Source organism: Melopsittacus undulatus, chromosome 12 (assembly GCF_012275295.1).
Source record: "Melopsittacus undulatus isolate bMelUnd1 chromosome 12, bMelUnd1.mat.Z, whole genome shotgun sequence".
In the NCBI taxonomy this organism is placed as follows: domain Eukaryota; kingdom Metazoa; phylum Chordata; class Aves; order Psittaciformes; family Psittaculidae; genus Melopsittacus; species Melopsittacus undulatus.
In genome coordinates, this window is record NC_047538.1 from 20,233,113 (window position 1) to 20,255,199 (window position 22,087).

At 42.4% G+C, this 22,087-nt stretch overlaps 1 protein-coding gene across 1 annotated transcript; it reads right to left on the reverse strand.

Annotated features, from left to right (window-relative positions):
• On the reverse strand, positions 1-20,864 carry BCL7A (BAF chromatin remodeling complex subunit BCL7A). The gene is made up of 6 exons (XM_034068335.1): positions 20,652-20,864; positions 13,115-13,196; positions 9,616-9,712; positions 7,594-7,761; positions 4,665-4,786; positions 1-3,690 (listed from the first exon to the last, which is right to left on the reverse strand). Exons 1-6 carry the CDS (start codon positions 20,741-20,743, stop codon positions 3,619-3,621), a joined length of 633 nt encoding a protein of 210 aa, XP_033924226.1. The 5' UTR covers positions 20,744-20,864; the 3' UTR covers positions 1-3,618.
• Between the last annotated feature and the right edge of the window lie 1,223 nt (positions 20,865-22,087).

Sequence of the window (22,087 nt, forward strand, 5' to 3'; positions counted from 1 at the left end):
TTCAGGTTGTGATTTTTTTATTTCTGAAATGAAACCATTGTACATTGTACAAACCATAACTACCGATGGAATAAATAAGTGAAAAATTATACTGCTGTACAACACACACACACACAAATCATAAGATGGAAAACGATTAGGTATTGAAGAAAACAAAATTCTTTACACCTTCTAACAGGCCCTTAGATAGAAAGAACATTCCAAAACATGACAATGTTTGATGTATGAAGAGAGCCACCCAAAACCAGTATTTTAGACTGCCTTGTTGATTTTTTTTTGTTGTTTTGTTAAGTGCCAGCACTTTTTGGAATGTTTAACAACTACTTTCCCAAGCATAAAAATTCCAAGGAATAGTTCTGCTATAAAATGTTTGGCTGAGTAAATCGCTTATTCGGAAGGCCTTCCCACGTGTTCCACAGACTCAGCTAATTCACTTGCTTTGAGTTTCTTCTTTTGTCTTTTATTTTTTATTTCCTTTTTTTTCCTCTTTTTTTCTTTTTTTTTTCTTTTGTATTTATTTGTAACTGAAGCTCCAACATTCAGCATTGTAGCAAGGAAGCACTTCTTGATATTTGCACTATTTCTAAAACATCAGCTGTATGAGAACTTTCAGTCATCTTGAAGAAAATTACATCTCTCCTTCTGCTCCATGTCTCAATGCTTTCAATAATCCCTTTTACAGTGAGTTCATAAACCAAGTTTCTGGTAGAGATAGGTCCAAACCAAAAAGAAGCTGGATTTAAATCTGGCTTCAAATCTTAGGTTGATTGGAATTCGATGTTCTGGTTTGGTCCCATCTGTACTTTCTGGCATTAAAATGTGTTTAATCACATCCGTTGGCCCATAAATGTTATCAGGCACTTCAAAAAAAGACTAATAACAGTCTTAGACACTATTTTGGATTTCTTCATACCAGATAATGTCAAAGTCTCTTCCCTTAGAGACTGACAATAACGGGTCTAAGGAACCCAAATCTATCTGCTTGTTCAGTTGTCTGTTGTCACTAGAATCTCTGGTTTAAAGAAAAAGAACAGTTCTGAATGTATTCTGTATAAGCTGTAAATAAACCATTACTACTTCAGAAATAAAGCCTCTAGGAATAAATATGGTTATGATGCCTTGTCTTGTAAGCCACAGAACAACGAACAGTTCTGAGCAGAAGCCACAGGAGAGAAAAGGAAATTGATAATTAAACCTGTTGATGTCAAGAATGCCAATAAATGCTTCTATCTAATGAAAAATTTTGAGGTATTTTTAGTGCTATTTATATATTTTATTTCTTCCTAAAGTACAGGAATTAGTTTCTAAATGAAAAGTCTACTTACTCCCTTGGAAACGTCTACAAAATTAAAGTTAAAAACTTGCTGCGATGCACCTGAAGACCGGGGTTAGTAAACATGACTAGTGTCAGAGGTGGCATCAGACTCGTCTTGTTTTAGCATTAAAAACAACAGAAAGTTAGTAAAGCAAAAATATTCTTACGTTTGAATCTTTCTAGATTTGCCCATTTAATATATCAATAGAACTTCTCACAAAATATCACTTAAATCTGAATGCAATATACATACAAATCAATCGTCATTGACCAGTTATCCACATTTTAGGCATACACACAATTCAAGAGAGAATTCTACCGTTTCATTGCATATATTGTGCAAATATAGGGGTTGGTTTTTTTTTTGGCTCCTCATTTCCTTATTTTCAGAATGTTAATGGACTTCATGATCAGACCAGAAATCCCAAAACCTTATTAGGGAGCACACTGTTTTCATGAATGATTTGCAATCCAATTTTTATTCAGTTAAAATCCAAAAGGTTTTATTTCAACATAAAGGAAGAGTTCTGGAACTGAGTGTCAGATGTTATTTGGCGTTCAATCCTACAAACATCCTATGGAAGGTCAGTATTGGCTCCCCACTCCACCCTCCTTCTATTCCCTCCCCCCATTCCCTTATTGTTTCTCATAATAAAGTGGTAATTGCAAATGCAACAGTAGTCTAAGTACAAGCCATTTTCACTATTGGAGAACTCAGAACTAAATAAGCTTAATGAATAGCTAACCCTCAGAGTGTATCAACTGGAAGCAATGTTGGTTTTCCCCTCCCCATTTAAAAAAGTATTTACAGTTCTTAGCTTACAAACTATAAACCGTTTTCATAGCTGTGAGATCGTATTTTAAATGACAAGTTCCATCTCCCACACAAAGTGAAGACAGACTCAGGGCCTGATGCAGTGACACGTGTGTACATCCATCTCTATGTACATGCATGTGTGTGCACTGAAGGAAGAAATAAGCGGTTCCCCCCATCACCGGGTATTTCTAACTGGAAGCTCACCCTGGAAGCACAAAGCCCACTGTAAGATCAGGTCCCTGTGACCTGATGCAGATGGTTTTGCACCTCTGCATGCCACCAACTGGAAGGGAGCTGCACATACTTCGTGCCTGTCCACAGTGTTTCACATTAGCACACTTCAGCATCATTGGAAAAGGAAGAACTTTTTCCAATGTTAGGAAGAACCTAACAGTGATGTAGGGACTATGGAAACAACAAGGCTTATTTACAAGACTTGCTGAAAGGAAAAAGGAACTCCCGAATACAGTATTAACCTGGAACACAGAAGTAAACATCTTATACAGAAACAGTACAGTGAAATCCAGTTCAGTGAAAACATGATATCAAAAAAGACCAATTGAAAATAAATTCACTGTGCATTAATCCCTTTGATCCTATTTATGTACATAGTGGAAGTTTTCTGTAAAGCAAGTTGTACCCAGTACAGAGATCTGGACCTAATACGTAAGTATTTTAACTGCTGTGTTATAGTATATATTCAGATCTGGACTATAAATGGTAAACAGATCATGTTAACTTCTGATGAAGTTAAGTACTTAGAAGACCAAATTTACAGTTGCGAATGCCATGCATTCATAAAAGATCTCCACTATAGCTGCTAACGTAAAATATCAAGCTCCTTTTTCTCCTTGGACTCCAAGAGTGAAAATGGCTTCCTGACCTGTATTAAAAATTGAAGCACCAGGGATTTAAAAATTAACAACAAAACAAAAACCCCAAGCAGAAAAGGAAAAGAGAAACAAGCCTTACTCTATGGCATTATACAAACATAGGCCACTTTGCAAAGGAGACAGTTGCAAAACAACTTTAAAAGTTAGCACTGTTTTCAGAACACAAGGCACAAAACAAAAGCAGACATCACGCCAGAACAATGAACTTCACATGAAAGCTAATACCTGACCTGTACCATCCTTAAATATCTTACATTGTTAAATAGAGAAATGAAAAACACACAAAAAAAATAATACAGCAGCAACGTAATTGTAATTTTGACTTTAGAAACAGTGCGTAGACCCCTCCTGAGTTGTTTACTCCAACCATTTCAGAGACAGTAACTTAAAAGTTCTCAACGTTTGTTTCACAGGAAGAAAGTTTTCAGTGTCTGAGAAGTTAAACCTTTGTTAGGCTTTCTTGGATTTTTGCTTGGTAACTTGAAAAGTTAGGAGTTCTGTCCTCATCCAAGAGAAGATGCTTAAGTAAGGTTGTTCTAGAATTAAGCCCACTGATGTACCTTACATAAAAACTGACCAGAAAGATCTATAGTCTAAATCTCTTCAACATTTTGTTGGGAAGCCTCTACTTTCATCTTTTTAGAAGGTGGCACTCCTTCAGAGTCCTTAAGGAGGGGGAAAAGAAAAACAACCGTGTTATCATTGCACTGAACTTCAGGCACCACAAAGCAAACAAAAAGCAAGAACAAATCCCTGGTGTGGCATTTGTAAAGCACAAAGCATCCCTGGATGCGAGAAATGACATGACCAAGTGCATTTGCTTCCTGAAGCCACTCCTCTATTTACATCTTACCTCAAACATCTTTACACTTCTTGTCGTCTACAGACAAAGGGCAAAACTCTAGTTCCAGGCTAAAAACCACAGTGAATATTCCAAGCAACAGCCTTGATGCATGGTTATACCCGGCCTTCCCTCAGCTCCATACTTGAGCACAACCTGCACCAGGCGCACATGGATTTTCTCCTGCTGCAGCCAAAACAGTCTTTACAGGACAGAACACGCAAGGTTTGGAAGGTGTGAGGAGTGCACTGAAACAAACCACCCGTGCCCAAGGGAAACCAATGGACTGAGCAGTGCTCTGCCTGAGGGTCTCAGTGTGAGCAGGACAACTCCAGGATAATTCCTTCCTCCCACCCACCCACCGTTTTCCAGAAGAGGAGTGAGAACATCCAAACATTCTACCCACCAAAATCAACTCCCCTGACTGCTATATGCATTTACCTTTGTAGAAGGTATTTTACTTCTGACTGGCCTTCGGAAGGGCCTGTCCAGTAGGTTAGGTCCAAGCCATTTATCACCATTAAGTTTTAATATCCCCTTACAAAAGTAACACAGCCTGGCTTAGGAAAGTGGAAAGTAAACCAGACCAATCTAGTCTTACTGTTCAAACCACGTGAAATGCAAGAAGCCAACCCAGTGAGCCACAAAACCAGATACACGGCCACTGAATACTCCATGGCTCCACTCCTCACCTTTGGAAATGAGTCTAAATACAGAACTGGCCTTCTTACATTTGCTGTTTAGTAAAAATACTCCTTTCCAAATTCCCAGTAATCGGGCTTTTGTGCTGACAGTTACCTGAGAGTTTTTAGATGCCTCTGTAATTATATCATTTTCTCCAGAGGACTGGATTTCTGCTTTCTCTGAACTATTCATGGAATTTTCCATTGAAGACTGTGAATTCTGTTCATCAGAGGTATCTGAAATGACAAGAAATCATTTTAAGCAAGTAAATAAAAGCATTCAGCAGGAGTTTTTAGGGTGTCTTCTCAATTCTAACACCCCAAACCCATACATTTCACCCACATGTAAAACATTACTGCTGTTGGCAGCACACCACTGCTGGGCTCAGTCCCTAGAGGGAGCTAAGCTCCCGCACACCCGCTAACACAGAATCACGTCAATGCTATTCACAAACAAGTTTCAACATCAACTTTGCAAAGGGGCTGCCCACTTGAGGGCAACTTGCTTCAAACCAGAAGTAAAGGGCAGCTACAAAAAAGGCCTGAATGGTGATAACCAATTGATCTAAAACTGCATCGCTAAGGAGAGAGAATTATTACCTGAATGGAAATTCAGATATGTATTTGCAATCCACTTTCTTCTTGATACTGCTTTTAAGATAAACTTTAGGAATTTAACCAGTTTAGCCCCTAAGGTTGTAGAGTTTTTAACTCCGCTGCATGCTTGTGGAGTCTTCCAGCTTCTTACAGCTCTTCCCTGCTTCCAATTTCCCTGTTTGTTTGTTGTTTGGTTGGGTTTTTAATTTGTTGTTTGCTTCTTTGGCCTTTGAAACTCTGAAAGCAAGACTTAGAGTACTCAGGTTGAAGCACCCATTCACTTGGAGAGGACAGAGGAGTACTTCAGATGTCTACAGGTTAAAGATCCCGGGAAGTTTTGACACTGGATGTCCAGAAGCAGAGACAAACAAAGAAAACCACCATCCCCTTTGACTGTAAAGGGTCAGTTGTGTTTCCTTCAGTACCCACACCAAGAATACTGTAAGGACTGAACCCATTCTTTCCTTCACCTTATTTAAAAAGCCTTTTTGACTTCAATACTCAGAAGCAGGTATGGAGTCATGAAGTCCCTAACCCAAAAAACACATCAATTCATTCTAGATGAAGAGAAATGCAAGATCAAATTTACTTGGACAGCACTGGTTAATGAAGATGCATTAACCAGCAACCAATGGATATTTTTGTTGTGCACTGTATGAAAAGCATCATAAGCATTTCCTTGAGTTCCTCTGACCGAATTCAAGATAGAGAGATGAGTAGTCTCAAAGATCACATCCAGCAAACTCGGACAGAACCATCTTCCTTTCCATGTCTCACCAGAAAAACATGTTCATAGTGATGAAGAAAAAAGACCCAAGGGTCAGAAGGAATTCCAGTTTCTGCTGTGCACATCTCAGCACACATTGCAACTTGAGCTAAGGAGCACCCTGTAATGGGCCCAATGTGACAAACACACACCTAGAGCAGCTTCCACAACAGACGGCTCAGAGCTGCCCTGTTCTCTTCCAGTTGCTACAGACAACTACCACTCACTCTGCTCCTGACCTTTGGGCAGGGGTATCCAGGTTTTAAACTGCCAAGCCCTGAGTGATTCTGATGCCTGCAGTGACCTGTGTACACAGCAAACTGTTTTGAATGCACTTGTTTTCTTTAAGAAGCCCACATCAGGCATTTCTGACCACTCAAAACTCTCTGGTAGCTTTAAGGGACCTTCCCGATTTCAGTGTAGTAACATGAGAGAGATGTACAAGATCATAAGCCCTATTCAGCTGAACAATTACACAACCCTAAGGGTTTGATTGATGTAACACTTTGGTAGGTAAGTAATTATTTAGTATTTTTTAAACAGGCCGTATGACCAACAGAGAAAAACCCACCTCAATAACAAGGATTTTCTTCCATTACTTCTCCCTTTCATTCTACAGTAACTGGTGCTGGAACTAATCCAGACCTTGCTGTGATTTTCCCAAACCTAAATTTAGTCAGGGGAGTACGTGTGCCATGTAACAACTTCACACGGGCACGTTCAGGCAGCATTAGACCTAGGAGAAAATCCTTTCTGTTTACGTGACCGAATCTGCTCCGTGAGTTTTAATTTGCAGGATATGGTGTTTTGATTTATTGCAACTCCAGGTGTCAGATTTTAACCCCAATTAGCAATGACAACACTGAACACACTTAACCCATCCCCTGCTACCACCGAGATAAAAGCTCTAAATTTAAATTGGTTACTGGCTCTACTGAGCTAAGAACTAAATCAGGAGGGCATCATTTAATTGCTTTGCTATGGGAAGAATCCTGCAACCAAATCATTAGAATGATGTTAAGGACATCTTTTATCTGTTATAATAGGATGAAGGAAGTTATATTCCCAAGAATATAAACACGGAGCATGTTTCAATTACCCAAAATACCATTTGAAGAGTGAGGTTCAGAACAATCTCTTAACCCACATGTATTTTTAATCTGTGCACAACAGCAGAACAATCTTGTAATGCTTTTAGAAAATTAGGACATGATTCAGAGCTAACTTTTGAATAAATAATTAGCAGGGTTAAAAGCAATTACATTGAAGTTTACACAATTAAAAGAGTCATTTCAAAGTATCTCACCTCTATTTTACCGTCACACTACATAATGAACATTCACAGATCTACAGAATAGTTCCTCAGATTCGTGTGATTACAGGAGCAGCCATTTCAAAGATTATTTATTTCCTCTTTCAAGACTGAGATTATGACAACAATGAACCAAGTATGTTGTTTGTTTCCTCTCTCAAAAGACCCTGATGTTAATCTCACCCTTCCAGTTGTATGACAGCATCACCAGTAAACCAGAGAGATTAAAACCCATTTTCACATCAATGAAAATTCAGAAACCATCTTTCAAATTGTTATTACTCAGTTCTTACAATGGATAAGGAAATAAATGATACACTAAAGGATAACGGTTGTTGTTTGGCATTGAAGGTGGTCTTTTCAGCTTACCTTCTGAACCAGGCTGCTCCTTTGCTTCTGCCTGAGTTTCGTCAGACTTGACTTCAGTGCCATCTGCTTGTGTTGCCAAGTTCTGTTCTGGTGCTGGACTTGAATTACTACTGTTTTCTTGTTTTATTGGAGAAGCATCAGCTATTGAACTCTGGTTGCTGTTGTCATCTGTTAACAAATGAGTTAAAAACAAGAATGTCTCATCTGACAAGATAAAACTCACCCCTGAATTCATTTATTCCCTGATAACACAGGATACAGTCTTAGCTTGTTGGGGATGCAGTCCAAGCACTTAGACTAACACTACATCTAACTTCTTCCCACACTACCACTATCTTTGCTCTTGCATCTTATGCTGCAAGACAGGAGTTTTCTATCAGTTATCAAAAATCAGAGAACTTCAAAGTGCTCTTACTAATTTTATACATTAAAAGGAGAGTGTTTTACTCAGATCTTGTCCAAAAGAACCCAAAACCTCACAATATGAGTAAAACAGACCACGAGATGCAACAGTCTCATTTTGTAACGCATACAACACAGGGCTAGTGAAGTGTTCATGCTGCAGTTTACAAACACCCATCACTATAAGGTTCAGATGAGCAGTTTTCTACTTGTCCCTTGAAGGTAAAAAAACCAACCCAGCAGCTACAAACCAACAAAACCCCATCAAAGTCAAAATGTAACATCCAGAGCAATATCAATAGTTTCCCCCTGGTAATTGTCCGGAATATTCTCTAGCCTCCAAAACCTTGGATCACAGTAACTTTCCACAGCACAGATTGCCTCTGCAGTTAACAGGAAATACTCTGCCTGCATCCTCTTCCTGAGAAAGGCGGTGACAGTGGTTCACAGATCTTGGATAATATTTCATGGATAGCAGTGGGGTGCAACTGCCTGTGATCTTTAAGACAGATTAACAACCATGGATAACCGAAGAGGGAATTTCCTGCTCCCCAAAGAAAACTAACCCAGCAAAACATTGTTAGTTAAATCACCAGCATACAAGTTGATCCCATTCCCTCTGCATCTGGACAATCATTACATCCAAAGGACTTCCGGAACACATAACTCGTGATGGGACCATCTCTTTTCAGAGCAGCAGGAAGTCAGAGGAGTGTCAGTTTATAATGAAATTGTACAGTGTGGCTTAAACCCACAAATGATGAATTATAAAAAGCAAGCAGTATATTCACATCATGGACGGGAGAGACAAGACTTCAGAAAATTAAATGATCTGACTAAGGCAAAAGCTATGAAGTTTGAAACAGATGAAGAATTGACCCAGATCTGTGAACATCCTTCAGCTTCAAGACCACGCTTGCTGTGAACACTGCAAAACCCAACCAGGGGGCAATACAAATGCAAATAAAAGTGAAATGAAAAATTTACAACCCACTAAAACCCCTCTCATCAGCTCAAGTATGGTATTCTCAGCCAGAACTGTTATCCAAACACCTAGAAGGTAAAACCGAAGCAGAGCTGAGCTGTGCAAGCTCCTCTGTCCTAAACACCAAGTAAATACTCAAACAGTTCACACTTTTAATAGTGCCTGACTATCAAGCAAAAAGCCCAATGTTTTCTTAACCCATTGATCTCCCCAAGCTGAAGCAGGAGGAAGACACCTCAGAACGAGACCTCACTTTCTTGGCTCTTGCAGAATTCCTTTGACCTGAATCACCTACATAACCTGCACAAATTATGGTAAGTGCCACTGAAGCTTTGGGAGTCTTCAAGCAGCAAACTCAAGAGTTACTACTTCACACAAGTGTAGTATTTTGAATGGTAGATCCTCTAGTTTTAGCTCCACTAACAATTTTTTCCCCACACACAGCCCAAATAAAAATAGTGCTTAAACAACTGTTAGTATATCCACAGAAGAGAGTTCCAAGGTACCAAGTGAGTATCTGATGCTGTTTTCACTGACTCAACCATGCCATCCATACATCTGAGCAACAGAGAATCTGACACTGTTGCCTTATATTGGCATAGCCGTGTAATAGGGGCTGCCCTTCTCCCACTCACCATGCATGTCCATCATCCCTGGGGAGGAGCTGTTCTCTGGAGTGGTCACTTCAGAGCCACATTTTTCATCTTTGCCTTTTTTCTTATTCTTATTTTTCTGAAAAACAAAGGGCATCACAACCAAATTAGACTACTGCCATGAAGAGAAATCCATGTTGCAATATAACACCCTATTCACCCATCACTTCTGTATCTCACAATTCCAAGTGACAAATAAAGCCAGTGTAATAATAACTGACATTATCAATAATGTATTAGCCCCAGTAACTGCAGGGCTGGTTTTCTAATTCATGACACAAAACACTAAGATAAACAGGTTTTTATCTATAAATTATAGTCCCAGTTAACACTTAAAAGTGATCCTAAAGGTCTTTTCCAACCTAAATGATTCTAAGTCTTTCATCTCCAAACAACTGCACAATTTTTGTTTACAGTACAAAAGTTATCAATAATACCCCTCATTCTACAAACAGAGGATCTGAGGCACGATGATTAAATAGCCTGCTCCAACTGAGCTGGAGAACTTGGCAAGTGATGGCTGATAACTTTGTACTCAGGCAAAGGAGCTCCAAAAACAAGGTCAAGAGAACCTCTGCTACACCAGAAGGGAAGAGCACTGTTGATCAGAGGCAGGGCTAAGAGTTGTGTCCTGAGCTTGTAGCTCTGCTCACTGTATGGCTTATGCATAACAACACACCACTACAAAACACAATACACTCTCCTTTTCATATCAGAAAGCTTGCAGAATGCACCTAGACAATATGTGTGCATGCACAACAGGAATGATAACAGATGGAGAATTCTAACGCTACACAGACAGCTTTTTACCTGTATCCCAATGACCAACACTGCAGAGACCTCCTCCTTCTCTACAACGAATGCTGTTTCTTCATTCAAACTAATAGATGGGTTAAGAAAAATCAGACTGGCCTAAAACAAAGCACGGAAGCGAGGCAGTCCTCCGTGAACAGTAGGTCACAACATACTCATGACTGAACAACAGTACGGACTGCAAGCACTAAAACAAAGGAGGAGACAGTGGCATCCATCACGTGGGAAATGTGCCTCTGCTGAGGGATGCAGCATTTCCAGTGAAGAGGTGATGTAATCAGCCTCACAGCAGAAGGAGCCAGCTGCACTGACTGCTTCTGCAGGACCCTGCCTGCCTGCTGAGAGCACAGCTCAAAGCCTGACTCCAGGAAGAACCCATCCATTCGGAAAAGACAGCGTCCTCCAAGGAGGGAACTAAACCACAGTCAAATACTGCCTAAGACTGCAGAGGAAATTCAACAAGTGATGTCTGGAAGGACTTTTCCCTCTATTTTAAACAGATGATTAGGCTCAGTTTTAAACTGTCTTTTTACTGCAGAGAAGCCAGGTTTTATTCCCTAACACGTGAAACAGACGTGAAAGCACACGCACTTCCTCAGCTTTGCAAAATGAAACTTCAGAAGGGACATAACCTCTCTGAGGTTTAGTGGTTTTGTTTCTTTGTTTCCCAAGGTAAAAAGGACACTTTTGCCACAAGAGAAATACTGAAAATGACTGTGAGCAATTTAAGCTGGAAAGTTTTCTTAGAAAGGGTTAGGCATCAAAGTGTGAGGTTCTACAACAGCCTTGCTAAACTAGGAGCAGGAAAGAGCCTAGCTAATTCTAGTTCAAAGAAACGTCAAAGTGTCTCAGAAACAACATGTAGAAGGGGAGAAATAATGTAATCTGTGTTCACTAAGCACAAAGCCAACTTCCATTTGAAACATGAAATATAAAAAAATCCCATTTTCCTATTCTAGTAAAAAGCAAGTAATGTCTGCTCCTCACAGGTGGATGAAATCAGATAGAAAAGGATGTCCATAGCAAAATTAAACCACCAAGATGACTCCTACCTGGTATTTACTTTGCAAGATACATGCACTTGTTTTAACTGTGAGAACTTCCAGAGCTAAAAGTCACAAACCTTACAACATCGAGTGCAACTGCAGCTGCCCAATGGCCTCTGCTTGTACTGAACAGAATGTGGCTGCAGGATGCTAAAATAGCTGGTCTTGAACAAATGTCCCAATTTCAGCAAATCTAGAGCCTAAACCTAAAGATGATGACTCAAAACATACAATTAACCTCTGCACAGAGAGACCGTTACATAAACCCAGTCTTCTTAACAGAGGATCTGACTTCAGGTACCAGTCACCTTGAAAGTTCATCCAGAAACTCACTAGAACCCTTATTTTAAAGTTCCATAGTACCCATCATGCACATACCTTAACTGTGGGAAAACAGTGACCAGAAGCTGTGAGCCTAAGTATCCTAAATCTCTCACATACATAGCACAGCTTTATTCATCTATGTATTATAAATAATAAAATCAAGACAAAACATTTGACAACTAGAAAAGAACAAGCAAGTTTCTTTATAAGAAACCAGGAAGGGTTTTCCAGTTCATAAGGGGTTACTTCACAGAGATGCTGCTCCAGCACTGGAAGAATACAAGAGGTTTTACTGCAACTCTGACAGTCACTGAAATCTCTGGTACAACCCAAGTTACAGAAAGAAACAAACTCTGTTTAAACAGTGCTAATCAAAAGTAGGTCTTGAATTTGTGCTTTGAATGTGACAAAATCATTGTCTTGGCTGGAAAAATCATTGTTTTTCACATTTAACATAGTAGTTTTCTTCTGGATAGGTCTTATCTCTTATTTCAAATAAAGTAAAAGCACAGGACAGCCAAAGGAACGAGTACCAAACTTAGGATGTATTTCCTATTGTATCATTAATTTCCTGTGGTACCATGGGTTAGTTTTCTCTCTATAATGGTATTTCAATTTATAAAATTAGAGCAACATTCATTTGGGAAAACATAATTGTAAGCCCTATCAACTTTGCTTTTTTACACTTATTTTTATGCGACATGATTGTAGCATGGCTCATGATCAGTGCCTGCTAAGAACATAAACAGGTTGCATAGACAAAATGTCCAGAGAAAACCTATGTTACTAATAGGGTCATGTCTGCTGTATTGCTTGGGCTGGACATCTTAATAACAAAGTGCTCTCAGTCCCATTGGATTTTTCCTACCTTCATTTCAGTGTTTTGCACCTATTTTGGGCAAAACAGCAGTGATGCACAGATGAACATTCTCTGCACAGTTCCAAACCAGCTACTTGCCTTTAAAGCATCAGGCAGAAAGAAAAGTAATCTCTGTCTCAGCCTCCCCTCCCTGCCTCCCAGTTATTATGTTAGAGAAAGGTTTCAAAAATCAGTTCCAAGCTGCCTGTTTAACAGTTATCTGAGACCTGATCCAAGCTGACTGCAGGCAGACTACCACCCACTGAGCCATCATCTGCAGAGAGCAGCGTTTCCCTACAGCTCTTCTATTCAAACACTTGCAAGACCCACACCAGACTTAGCTTTAAGGCTCAAAGAACAGTGAGCCTGTTTCTTTTGACTGTCCCTAACCATGAGTGTCTGCATCCTGGAAAAAGCAAGACATCTGCAGGATACTTACATCATCGACTTTAGGCTCTGTTACTGGTACCCATTTGTAAATCCTTAGGGATGTGTCGCCAACTGTCACCCACTTCTTCTCCCTATAAAATTACAATGCAGGAGAAGTTAAACTCTGGATTCAGAAGAAAGTGATCTACTACTGTAAGTTGTCAACGATTTAAGCAGGCTATTAAGGAGGATGATCTCTATTACATCGTCTTTAGAGCTGCATTGTGCGAATTGTTCTTTGCATTTCACAAACTTGTTAGAGCACTGCTAACCTCCAGATTTCTCAGGGCTGTTACTTGACTGAGTAACTGCAGTAGCAGTAATAAGAGCTGGATTAAAGATACAGTTAAGAAGAACAGCTGCTAAAAATGCAGATTTAATGCCTAGAGTTTTCACTGAAGTTTCTAGAGAGCAGAAGAGGTTTTAGACAGACCAGTGTGTTTTGATTGTCATGAAACTGTTCAATGGTATTAGAAATCTAAATGCATTTTGACCATCTGAGGTTTATTTCTGGGTAGAAATTTGCTGCTAGCAATTTAACATTCACTCAACACTCCTGTCAGACAGCTCTGAAATTCCAGCCTTGGAACCAACAGCATTATTGGTAGCAATATGTGCCGTGATGCAGAATTCAGACTCTGGAGAGCCCAGCTCTCTTGGAAAGGCTGAGGCTATCAGAGAGGGAAAAGCATAACCCATGGCACTCTCTGCTAAGCCCTGCCAGTCAGCCATGAAGTCATGACATTGACAGATTGTGGAGGAAATCTGGCTGGAGGGTGTCCCTGCATTAGGGGGGCACACGGTCACAGCCTGCAGAGATGGAAAGGATGCTGAACACTGAGCTCAGGGATGAATTCCTTGAGCTTTTTACATCAGAATATCAAAACAGAGGCCACAATGCCAGAGAAATTTCATCATGTTTCTGTGATCAGTTTGCAGGTCACAGATCACCACTGCTGGTTCCCGGGTTTCGAATAGAGCTCTGCAAAGGGATCCATTAAAAGTTAACAACAAAGACCAGTTCCATTAAATATTCAGGAACAGCTGAAATTAATTTGGCATGAGATCTCAAATGTTGTTCTGTTTTAAAACACATTTAAGGAATAGATTTGGAATTCAGTTATAGACTTAAAAAAAGAGGAAAAAATGTTCTTTGCAGGATGGGAGAAGCTGGATGTGACTCTAACTATATATATATATGTATGTGATAGCTCCAGTTTTAGAAAGGGCTTCCAGAATAAAAAGTAGCCACATTGGACAAATGCTATAAACATCCTCTTCACTAGTTGTTTTAGCTACTAAAGCAAATCTTGTTTTCCTTTTAGAGGAGACACTTTCCTGTTTTAAAACAAAATATGTTATATATAACAGTTTGATAAGCTTTGGATCTGTCCACAAGGATATTTTAATTAAAGTACAAAATTAATTCAGATTCATTTCCTTCCCACTGCTCTTCCTGAAGCAGAGCTTTTCCTCAGTGTGTTTAGATACATCCATTTGGATACACTAACTGGCTGAAGCGTGACAAAACCCAATTTTACACTAATTTGGAGCTCTCCCACTAGATGTGTTACAAATGACAGTGGAGATGAGGGCATGTCAGTAATGGGAGCATACTTAATTGTGAAGAGATGATCATGATATATTTATATATATTTTTTTAAGGATACAAGACAAACTAAACTCATTTCTACTTAGGAAAACCTTTGAAATTATGGAAATAAAACCAGCTGGGGTTTTGTTCTGGTTGTGGGGAGAGGTAAACAAATGCTTTTAAAGAATATCAAGGTTTTAGTCTTTTCCTACAGCAAAATATTACTCAGAGATGCTGCACTGGAAAACCAAAAGTTCAAGATACCTGTTAGCATCTCAAAGCAGCCTCACACAGCATCTTCACTGGACAGACTGTAGAACACAGGAGGAAACCTATATTAGTAACTTTTTCCTTCTAGTATTAAAGTTAGCCCTGACATTTTAATTCTTTTGAGCTTCTGCAGTACCACTTTAGGTTTTGATAATCCTCAGCTATAGGGACTTCTGTACGGAATTCAATACACAGTAATTCAGACAACATTGGGGATAAGGATATCTTGTGATGGAAGTACACCAACATCCGAGTCCTGCAAACACTTATGGCTAAAAAGAAAACCCATCATCACACTGCTATTATTCATATATTTTACATGTGTCAGCATTTACAGTGTTGAAGGTTTAGGACCATAAAAGTATTAGTAAGAAAAAAGAAGACAACCTCCCCTAAAACTTAAATCATTGGCAGCACAAACACAAACTTGTTAACAAAGATGTATAATGACTTTCAGACATTGAAGATCAACAGGGTAAAATAACTTCAGGATTTAAGGCGTTCATTGCAAATAAAGCTTTGATTGTTATCTGTCATTTTTACTGCCTTTCCATTTCAAAACAAAAACCCCAAACCCCCCAAACCACTTCTACTCTGAGCACTCACTTTAATCCTATGTGCACAGACACCACCCCAACCTGCCGATCAGGGGCTTTCCTTTCCATTAGTCAGAACTTTAGTGCTGCTGCCCATAACAGAAGCTGCACACACTACAGAATATTCTCACTGCCCAAATGCTGCAGTAGGAATGAGGAATTGATCAACTCTTGTGAAGCCTCGAGTAGTTTCTCTACCTGGGTTCCTGTCTATAAAATGGACTTGCTGTTGAACCCACTCATCCCAAGCCCCGGACCAGAATTCCATCTTTGTAACTCCATTACATCTTTGTTAAGCAGTCACTAGGTAATACTTCTTATTACACTGTCCCCTGTCGTATAGGTTGATCTTTATATTGACTGGTAGATTGGAAAAGGTGGCTAATGGAACCTGAGAGTTCATCAGGCCAACAGTGTGGCAATTATCAGCTTTACCTGGCCACATCTAACTGACAAACTCCTTAGCTTTAAATAAACCAGCTTTTTTCTCATTTCAAAACCTCTCCTGTTCCTCCATGAACGACTCAGGAGTAACAACACTGGAAAATGGCAACACCTAACATATACACAATAGTGTTTTCTTTCAATCTTCCACACTGCAAAGGGTCTTAACTCTTTTAGTTACAAGAAATTCAGAAACTAATCAATGCAAAAAGACCCTTACATTGATCTGAAATGGTGTTAAAGCATTTTTAAATTCTGAACCATAGCTGCACAGCATTTAAAGGACAGCCAAGGATACATAGGGTAAGCATCAGTACCAACACTTCTTCAGTGCTTATGCCTGAGGCATACTAATACCCTAGAACTGACATAAATATATTCCCAATCCCCCATTCTAAATAGCCCAAGACTCTTAAATATATTTATGTTTATTAACACTAAAGTTCCAAAGATTAATATCAAATTCCATGTATAAAAGTAATATACCGGTGAGCAAACACAACAGTGTATATTACACTTATACATAAAGTGTCAAGGCAGCTTCTGCAGCAGCAATGAGTACTTAGAAACATTTGATGGCACAGAAACAGAAAGCCTTTATTGCCAATATATTACCATCCAAGAAAAGGCTTTCACACCTGTTTGGCCTTTTACCATGACTATCCTTTATCACAGTGATCTGGATTTACACACGGATTTGCTCCCACATACCCCATCTTCTGTTGATGATCACGAAGTGACGTCATAATGCTGAATTTATCACATCACACTCACTTGCATTGCAACAGAGTTTGGTGAAAATCACAGAATTATGACCTCCCTGTGGGATCAAGCAAAGGAGAAAGGGGAATGGAAAAGAAAATGCCATTATTAGACACAAAAAGTGCTGTCAGATGCACAAAAAGAAGATTTTTCTTTGAAATATAGGCTTGCTCTTCACAGCACGCCTATTGCCAGGTACGTGTTTGTCTGGTGACTAATACACATGGTGTTTCTCGACCATAATGCAAATACAATAAAATACCATGTAGCACAAATGAACAAAGACTAATGGTTAAGGAACCTTCTCGCTGAGTTTAAATATGGTGCCTTATGAGAACCCCTTTCACTTACACAGGCCAGAGTTTTTAGGCAAGTTCTGCTAGGTTCCACATTGCAACAAGCACCTTTTCTTACAGCAGGGAGAAACATGGCTTATGCATGACAAAACTCTAACACACACCCAGCCTGCACCTAGTCAGAGAGCACCTCCTGGCTTAAAAAGAAATAATGAGTCAGAAAAAAAAGGTATCACAATTCAAGGATGATAACAGCATTTTTGGGCCACTAAAGCACTTCAGCTCTTGCACATACACTGAGTATTTTTACTTCAGCTGCCACTGCTTGAACTACAATCTTAGCAGGAGGGCAAACACAGCCAGTACAGTAAGACTACACCAGGGGGGCAATCTGGTAGCAGCAAACAGTCTTTTCCCAAAGACATCATGTTAAGAAGCTCCACGTCATAACTACTTCCCAGAGTGAAAGGCTATTTTAAGAATGAAGCATGAGCAGCAAAACCTGCAAAAGCTCAACCTTGGTGCATTACACACCACACACAAGTATGTTAGCAAGTCTGAATGGAGACTGTGAACAGAAAAGCTACAGCAGCATTGCCTAGAAATCCTCCTCTAACCAACCACAGCCAGCGATCCCAACCCATGCTACCGGGTAACACTGCCCATGGTGACTTTCCCCCTTAACTGGCACACAACAGGCTTTGTTTTAAGCTACATCCCAAGCCATGTCCTGCTCTTCAGCTGACTCCCAGCTACAGTAAATGCTTGGCACTTTCTGTAAGTCCTTTCACCACTTGTCCACGTTCACCTCTGCTTCACAAGGTGCTGTCACTATCCCTAGGTCGGGTCAGAGGAAGGTCAAAGGATTTCTGCATGGATACTGCAATTCAAAGACAAGGGCAATGGTTCCTGGTACATTCTCTAAACCAGCCTATTTACAATCTGCACATACCCATCAATCTTTGACGACAAAAAACAACCCTGCACCTTTCACAATTCAATGTGATAAATTTATCTCAAACAACTTCTCAGAATAGACTGAAAGAAATATTGTAAGTACTGTTTCAAAACAAGAACTACCCTCTTAGCCATGGCCCTTTATCATTCCTGCCACACAAACACAACCCAACCACGTCTTGTGAGACACGTGCTACGTGTTTTCTAAACTAGATGTTCATTCATGAGACCGGTTTAAACAAAGAGATATGGTTACATTAATCTCAAGATAAAAACCTTAACAACTCTACTGTTTACTACTGAGTTCCAGTAATACCAGAAGTGCTGGGAGCTCTACAAACACACACGGAGATAGGGCACCTGCATCAAAGGGCTCACTGTCTAAGAATGAACGCTAATTTTCTAAGGAACAAAGCCTGCACTGATGGAAACTGCTTTCCCATAGGCACGTTCATGGACATGGCAGCAGAGGCATTCAGTAATATTGCACAGCAAAGCTGCTGAACACCTTCACAGATCAATAAAGCTTTGGGCAGCACATAGTGGATCCACTGCCTGCTCGGGAGAGTTTACAGCACAACCTGCCTCTCTGCTCATCCTCACAGTGCGAACACACAAGTCTCCAACAACTCTGTTCTAGGAGATGCTGGATATAAGGTATTTCAATCTTCAGTGGCTGCATTTCCACAGCAGAGCTGTGGATGGCAACAAATTGCTCCTATTATGCAAATACAACTGCACACTTGGAAATTGCCTATGTGGCTCTTCTGAAGATGCAGGGATTGCTAGCCTGTAAAGTTCAATTGAACAAGCCAAGTCTTCCCAAAACATCCAACCCACAAAACACAGAATCCCTCTCGATAATTCCCTGATGTACTCGACTCTGTGTGTGGGGGAATCACAAGATTCACCTTCAGATTAGGATTCCTTTAGAAAATGGTTTATGTTAACACTTGTGAGATGCACAGACAAACAGGAATACTTCTGACAATAATCAAAAGAAACATTGCAGGGCTCTATAGGAACCCTTTAAAGCAAGTTGTCTCTCTTGAGGGTAAAAACGTACAAAACTATTTATACCATAAGAGTTCTGTTTTACAGAGGAAGCCATAGCAACTGACACGATGGCAGAGAGCCCTTGCCAAGAGAGAAGAAATAAATCAGACACTCTGTTGAATGGCCAAGCTTCTACTCCTCTCTGAAACCCACAAGCTAGGTTTCAAAGGCAGCACGCTGCACTCATGAATGAAATACCTACAGACAAAACAGTCCCACACATCCAACAGTGCTCCCGCTTGAACAAAAGTCCTGTCACATCACTACACATTGTTCTGACCCTTCAAAGCTGCCGCCAGGCAGCAAACAGCGCTTCAAAACACCACCCGAGTAGAGGAGAGTTCCTGAAACCAAGCGAACTGTGGTGCTGGGGCTGCTCCGCTCCCCATACAATGGCTGGATTCTCTGAAAGCCCCATCCCGTGCCCTGCGTTACTGGACACACGTCCCGAGTCTTTGTCCAGCTCGAACCAACGGGCCCATTCATGCGCTTCAGGCCATTTAAAACACAACAACCCCGTTTCACCCCAATAACAAACACGTTTCAGTCTACGGTTCACTCTTTCACTGAAAGCAAAGTGTTATCGGTGAACTGCAATAAAAGCATCCCCTTGTTTTACCAGTTATGCAGATTAATATTAACCCAAAGGGTTTCCCATTGATTTCAAATGGTTAAAGAAAGTATTTCAAGATACACACACAAAGACTACGGAACAGTCAACTTGCTGGAAGAAAGAGATCTGCTCTCCAGTCACACTGGCACTGCTCTTTATCCCATCCCAAACCCCTGGATCGCCCGTGGGGAACATCGCAGGCTCTGTCCTACTGCATTGTTCAAACACCTCATGTGGATCTTAATAACAAAAGCAGATTAAAAATAAAGGACAAAAGCGGGAAAATGCCAAAACACGTTGAAGGCCTAACAAAAGAGAATGCTTCTCATGGGCTACAACCTTTCATTATATCATTTAAAACGAATTCCAGCGGCAATTACACGCTCGCTCGGGATTTACAGCCACCGGAGCGTTCTGTGGGACACGATCCGGCTCGGGTTTGCTGCGCTTACGTGCAAAGCTCGGCAACTTGAAAGGTGAAATCAAGAAAGAAATAGGGAATTACGCACAAATAAACTCTCGGGAGCTCCTCGGGGGTGTTTTTAACGTGGGTTTGGGGGTTTTTGATACTTCTTTGAGCACTATTAACACACAGACCCTGCGGCGGAGCTCCCCAGGCCCCGCTCCTCGGGGCCCTTTGTAGGGGCCGGCGGCAGGAGGAGCCCGGCCCGGCCGGACCCTCCGCCCGCCCCGGGAGCGGTGGAGCCGCGGGCCGGGGTCGTGGGGAGCAGCGGGGGTCGGCGGGGAGGGGGCTCGGCCGCACAATGGAGCCGCCTCTCACCCTCACACCGCCGCCTTCATGTGACTCGCCGGAGCGAAATGGCTTCTGGGTGCCGCCGGCTCCCCGCCCCCCGCGGCCGCCCGGCGAGCTCCGGCCCCGTGCGGGCACAGAGCGGGGGCCGCGGGGAAGGGGTGCGGGAGGGCGGGCGCGGGGTCCCGGCGCGGCGCGGCCCGCTCACCATTTGCGCACTTTCTCGATGGCCGCCATCACCCGTTTGATATCATCCTTGGCCCGGCTCCGGGTCTCGGCCCGCACCGACCGGCCCGACATGGTGCTGAGGGGACGGCGGCGGCCTCAGCGGGGAATGCGGCGCTGCCCTCGCGGCGTCCGTCGGTCCGTCCGCCCGCCCGCACAATGCTCGGCTCCGCTCGGCTCCGCTCGGCTCCGCCCGCCCGCCGGGGGCCCGCGCACTGCGCACGCGCCCCGCGCCGCCGCCGGCAGCCCGCGCGCGCGGGGCCTGGCGGGGGAGGGGAGCGCGCGCTGAGGGGACGGAGGGGACGGAGCGGGGACGGGGACGGGAACGGGAACGGGAACGGGAACGGGGACGGGAACGGGAACGGGAATGGGAACGGGAACGGGAACGAACGGGAATGGGAACGGGAATGGGAATGGGAACGGGAACGGGAACGAACGGGAATGGGAACGGGAACGAACGGGAACGGGAATGGGAACGGGAACGAACGGGAACGGGAATGGGGACGGGAACGGGAACGAACGGGAACGAAGGGCGGGGAGGGAAGGACCCCCCGCCCGCCCGTCCTCAGCCCCGCACGGAGGTGTCCGGATCCGAGCTCCGCCGCCAGCAGCCGGCTGGGCACTGACAGCCCCGTGCACCCCTTGCGCAAGGCGCTGACACTGGTCAGAGCTGGAGCGCGGGGTTAGCAATGCTTCCTGTTAAGCAAAACGTTTGTCTCGTTAAACAGGAGACGGGATAAATCCGTAATAAGCATTTATTTCTTTCCAGTGGTTCTGAGGTTTCTGAGCTGCCCTAAATAATTCCAGTAATTTCATAGAATCACAGCCTGGTTTGGGTTGGAAGGGACCTTACAGCTCCTCCAGCTCCATCCCCTGCCAGGGGCAGGGACCCCTTCCACTGGAGCAGCTGCTCCAAGTCCCTGTGTCCAACCTGGCCTTGAGCACTGCCAGGGATGGGGCAGCCACAGCTTCTCTGGGCACCCTGTGCCAGCGCCTCAGCACCCTCCCAGGGAACAGCTTCTGCCTAAGAGCTCAGCTCAGTCTCCCCTCTCTTGGGCAGGTTCAAGCCATTCCCCTTGGCCTGTCCCTACATCCCTTGTCCCAAGCCCCTCTCCAGGTTTCCTGCAGCCCCTTTAGACACTGGAGCTGCTCTCAGGTCTCCCCTTCAGGAGCCTTGTCCAGGCTGCCCCAGCCCAGCTCTCTCAGCCCGGCTCCACAGCAGAGGTCCATGAACATGTCAGTCAGTGAGCAGAGTTATGCACAAAGTGATGCCCTGCAGAGTTCTCCCATCACACACCCATTGTGGTCATGGTACTGCTGGACTCCTCCATCACCCTGCATCCCCTCCCACCTTGCTGTTGGTATTAATGGCACAGTCACACATACTTTCAGAGTACATAACAGGCATCTCTGTTTAAA

Bases quoted from the DNA above. Each gene is read 5' to 3' on its own strand.
- BCL7A (XM_034068335.1), bottom strand. From the start codon at position 20,743: ATGTCGGGCCGGTCGGTGCGGGCCGAGACCCGGAGCCGGGCCAAGGAT. The intron at 9,713-13,114 runs GTAAGTATCCTG...TTTGTTTTTCAG, and splicing joins CAGAGCCTAAAGTCGATGAT to AAAAATAAGAATAAGAAAAA. The intron at 7,762-9,615 runs GTGAGTGGGAGA...ATTTGTTAACAG, and splicing joins AGGGATGATGGACATGCATG to ATGACAACAGCAACCAGAGT.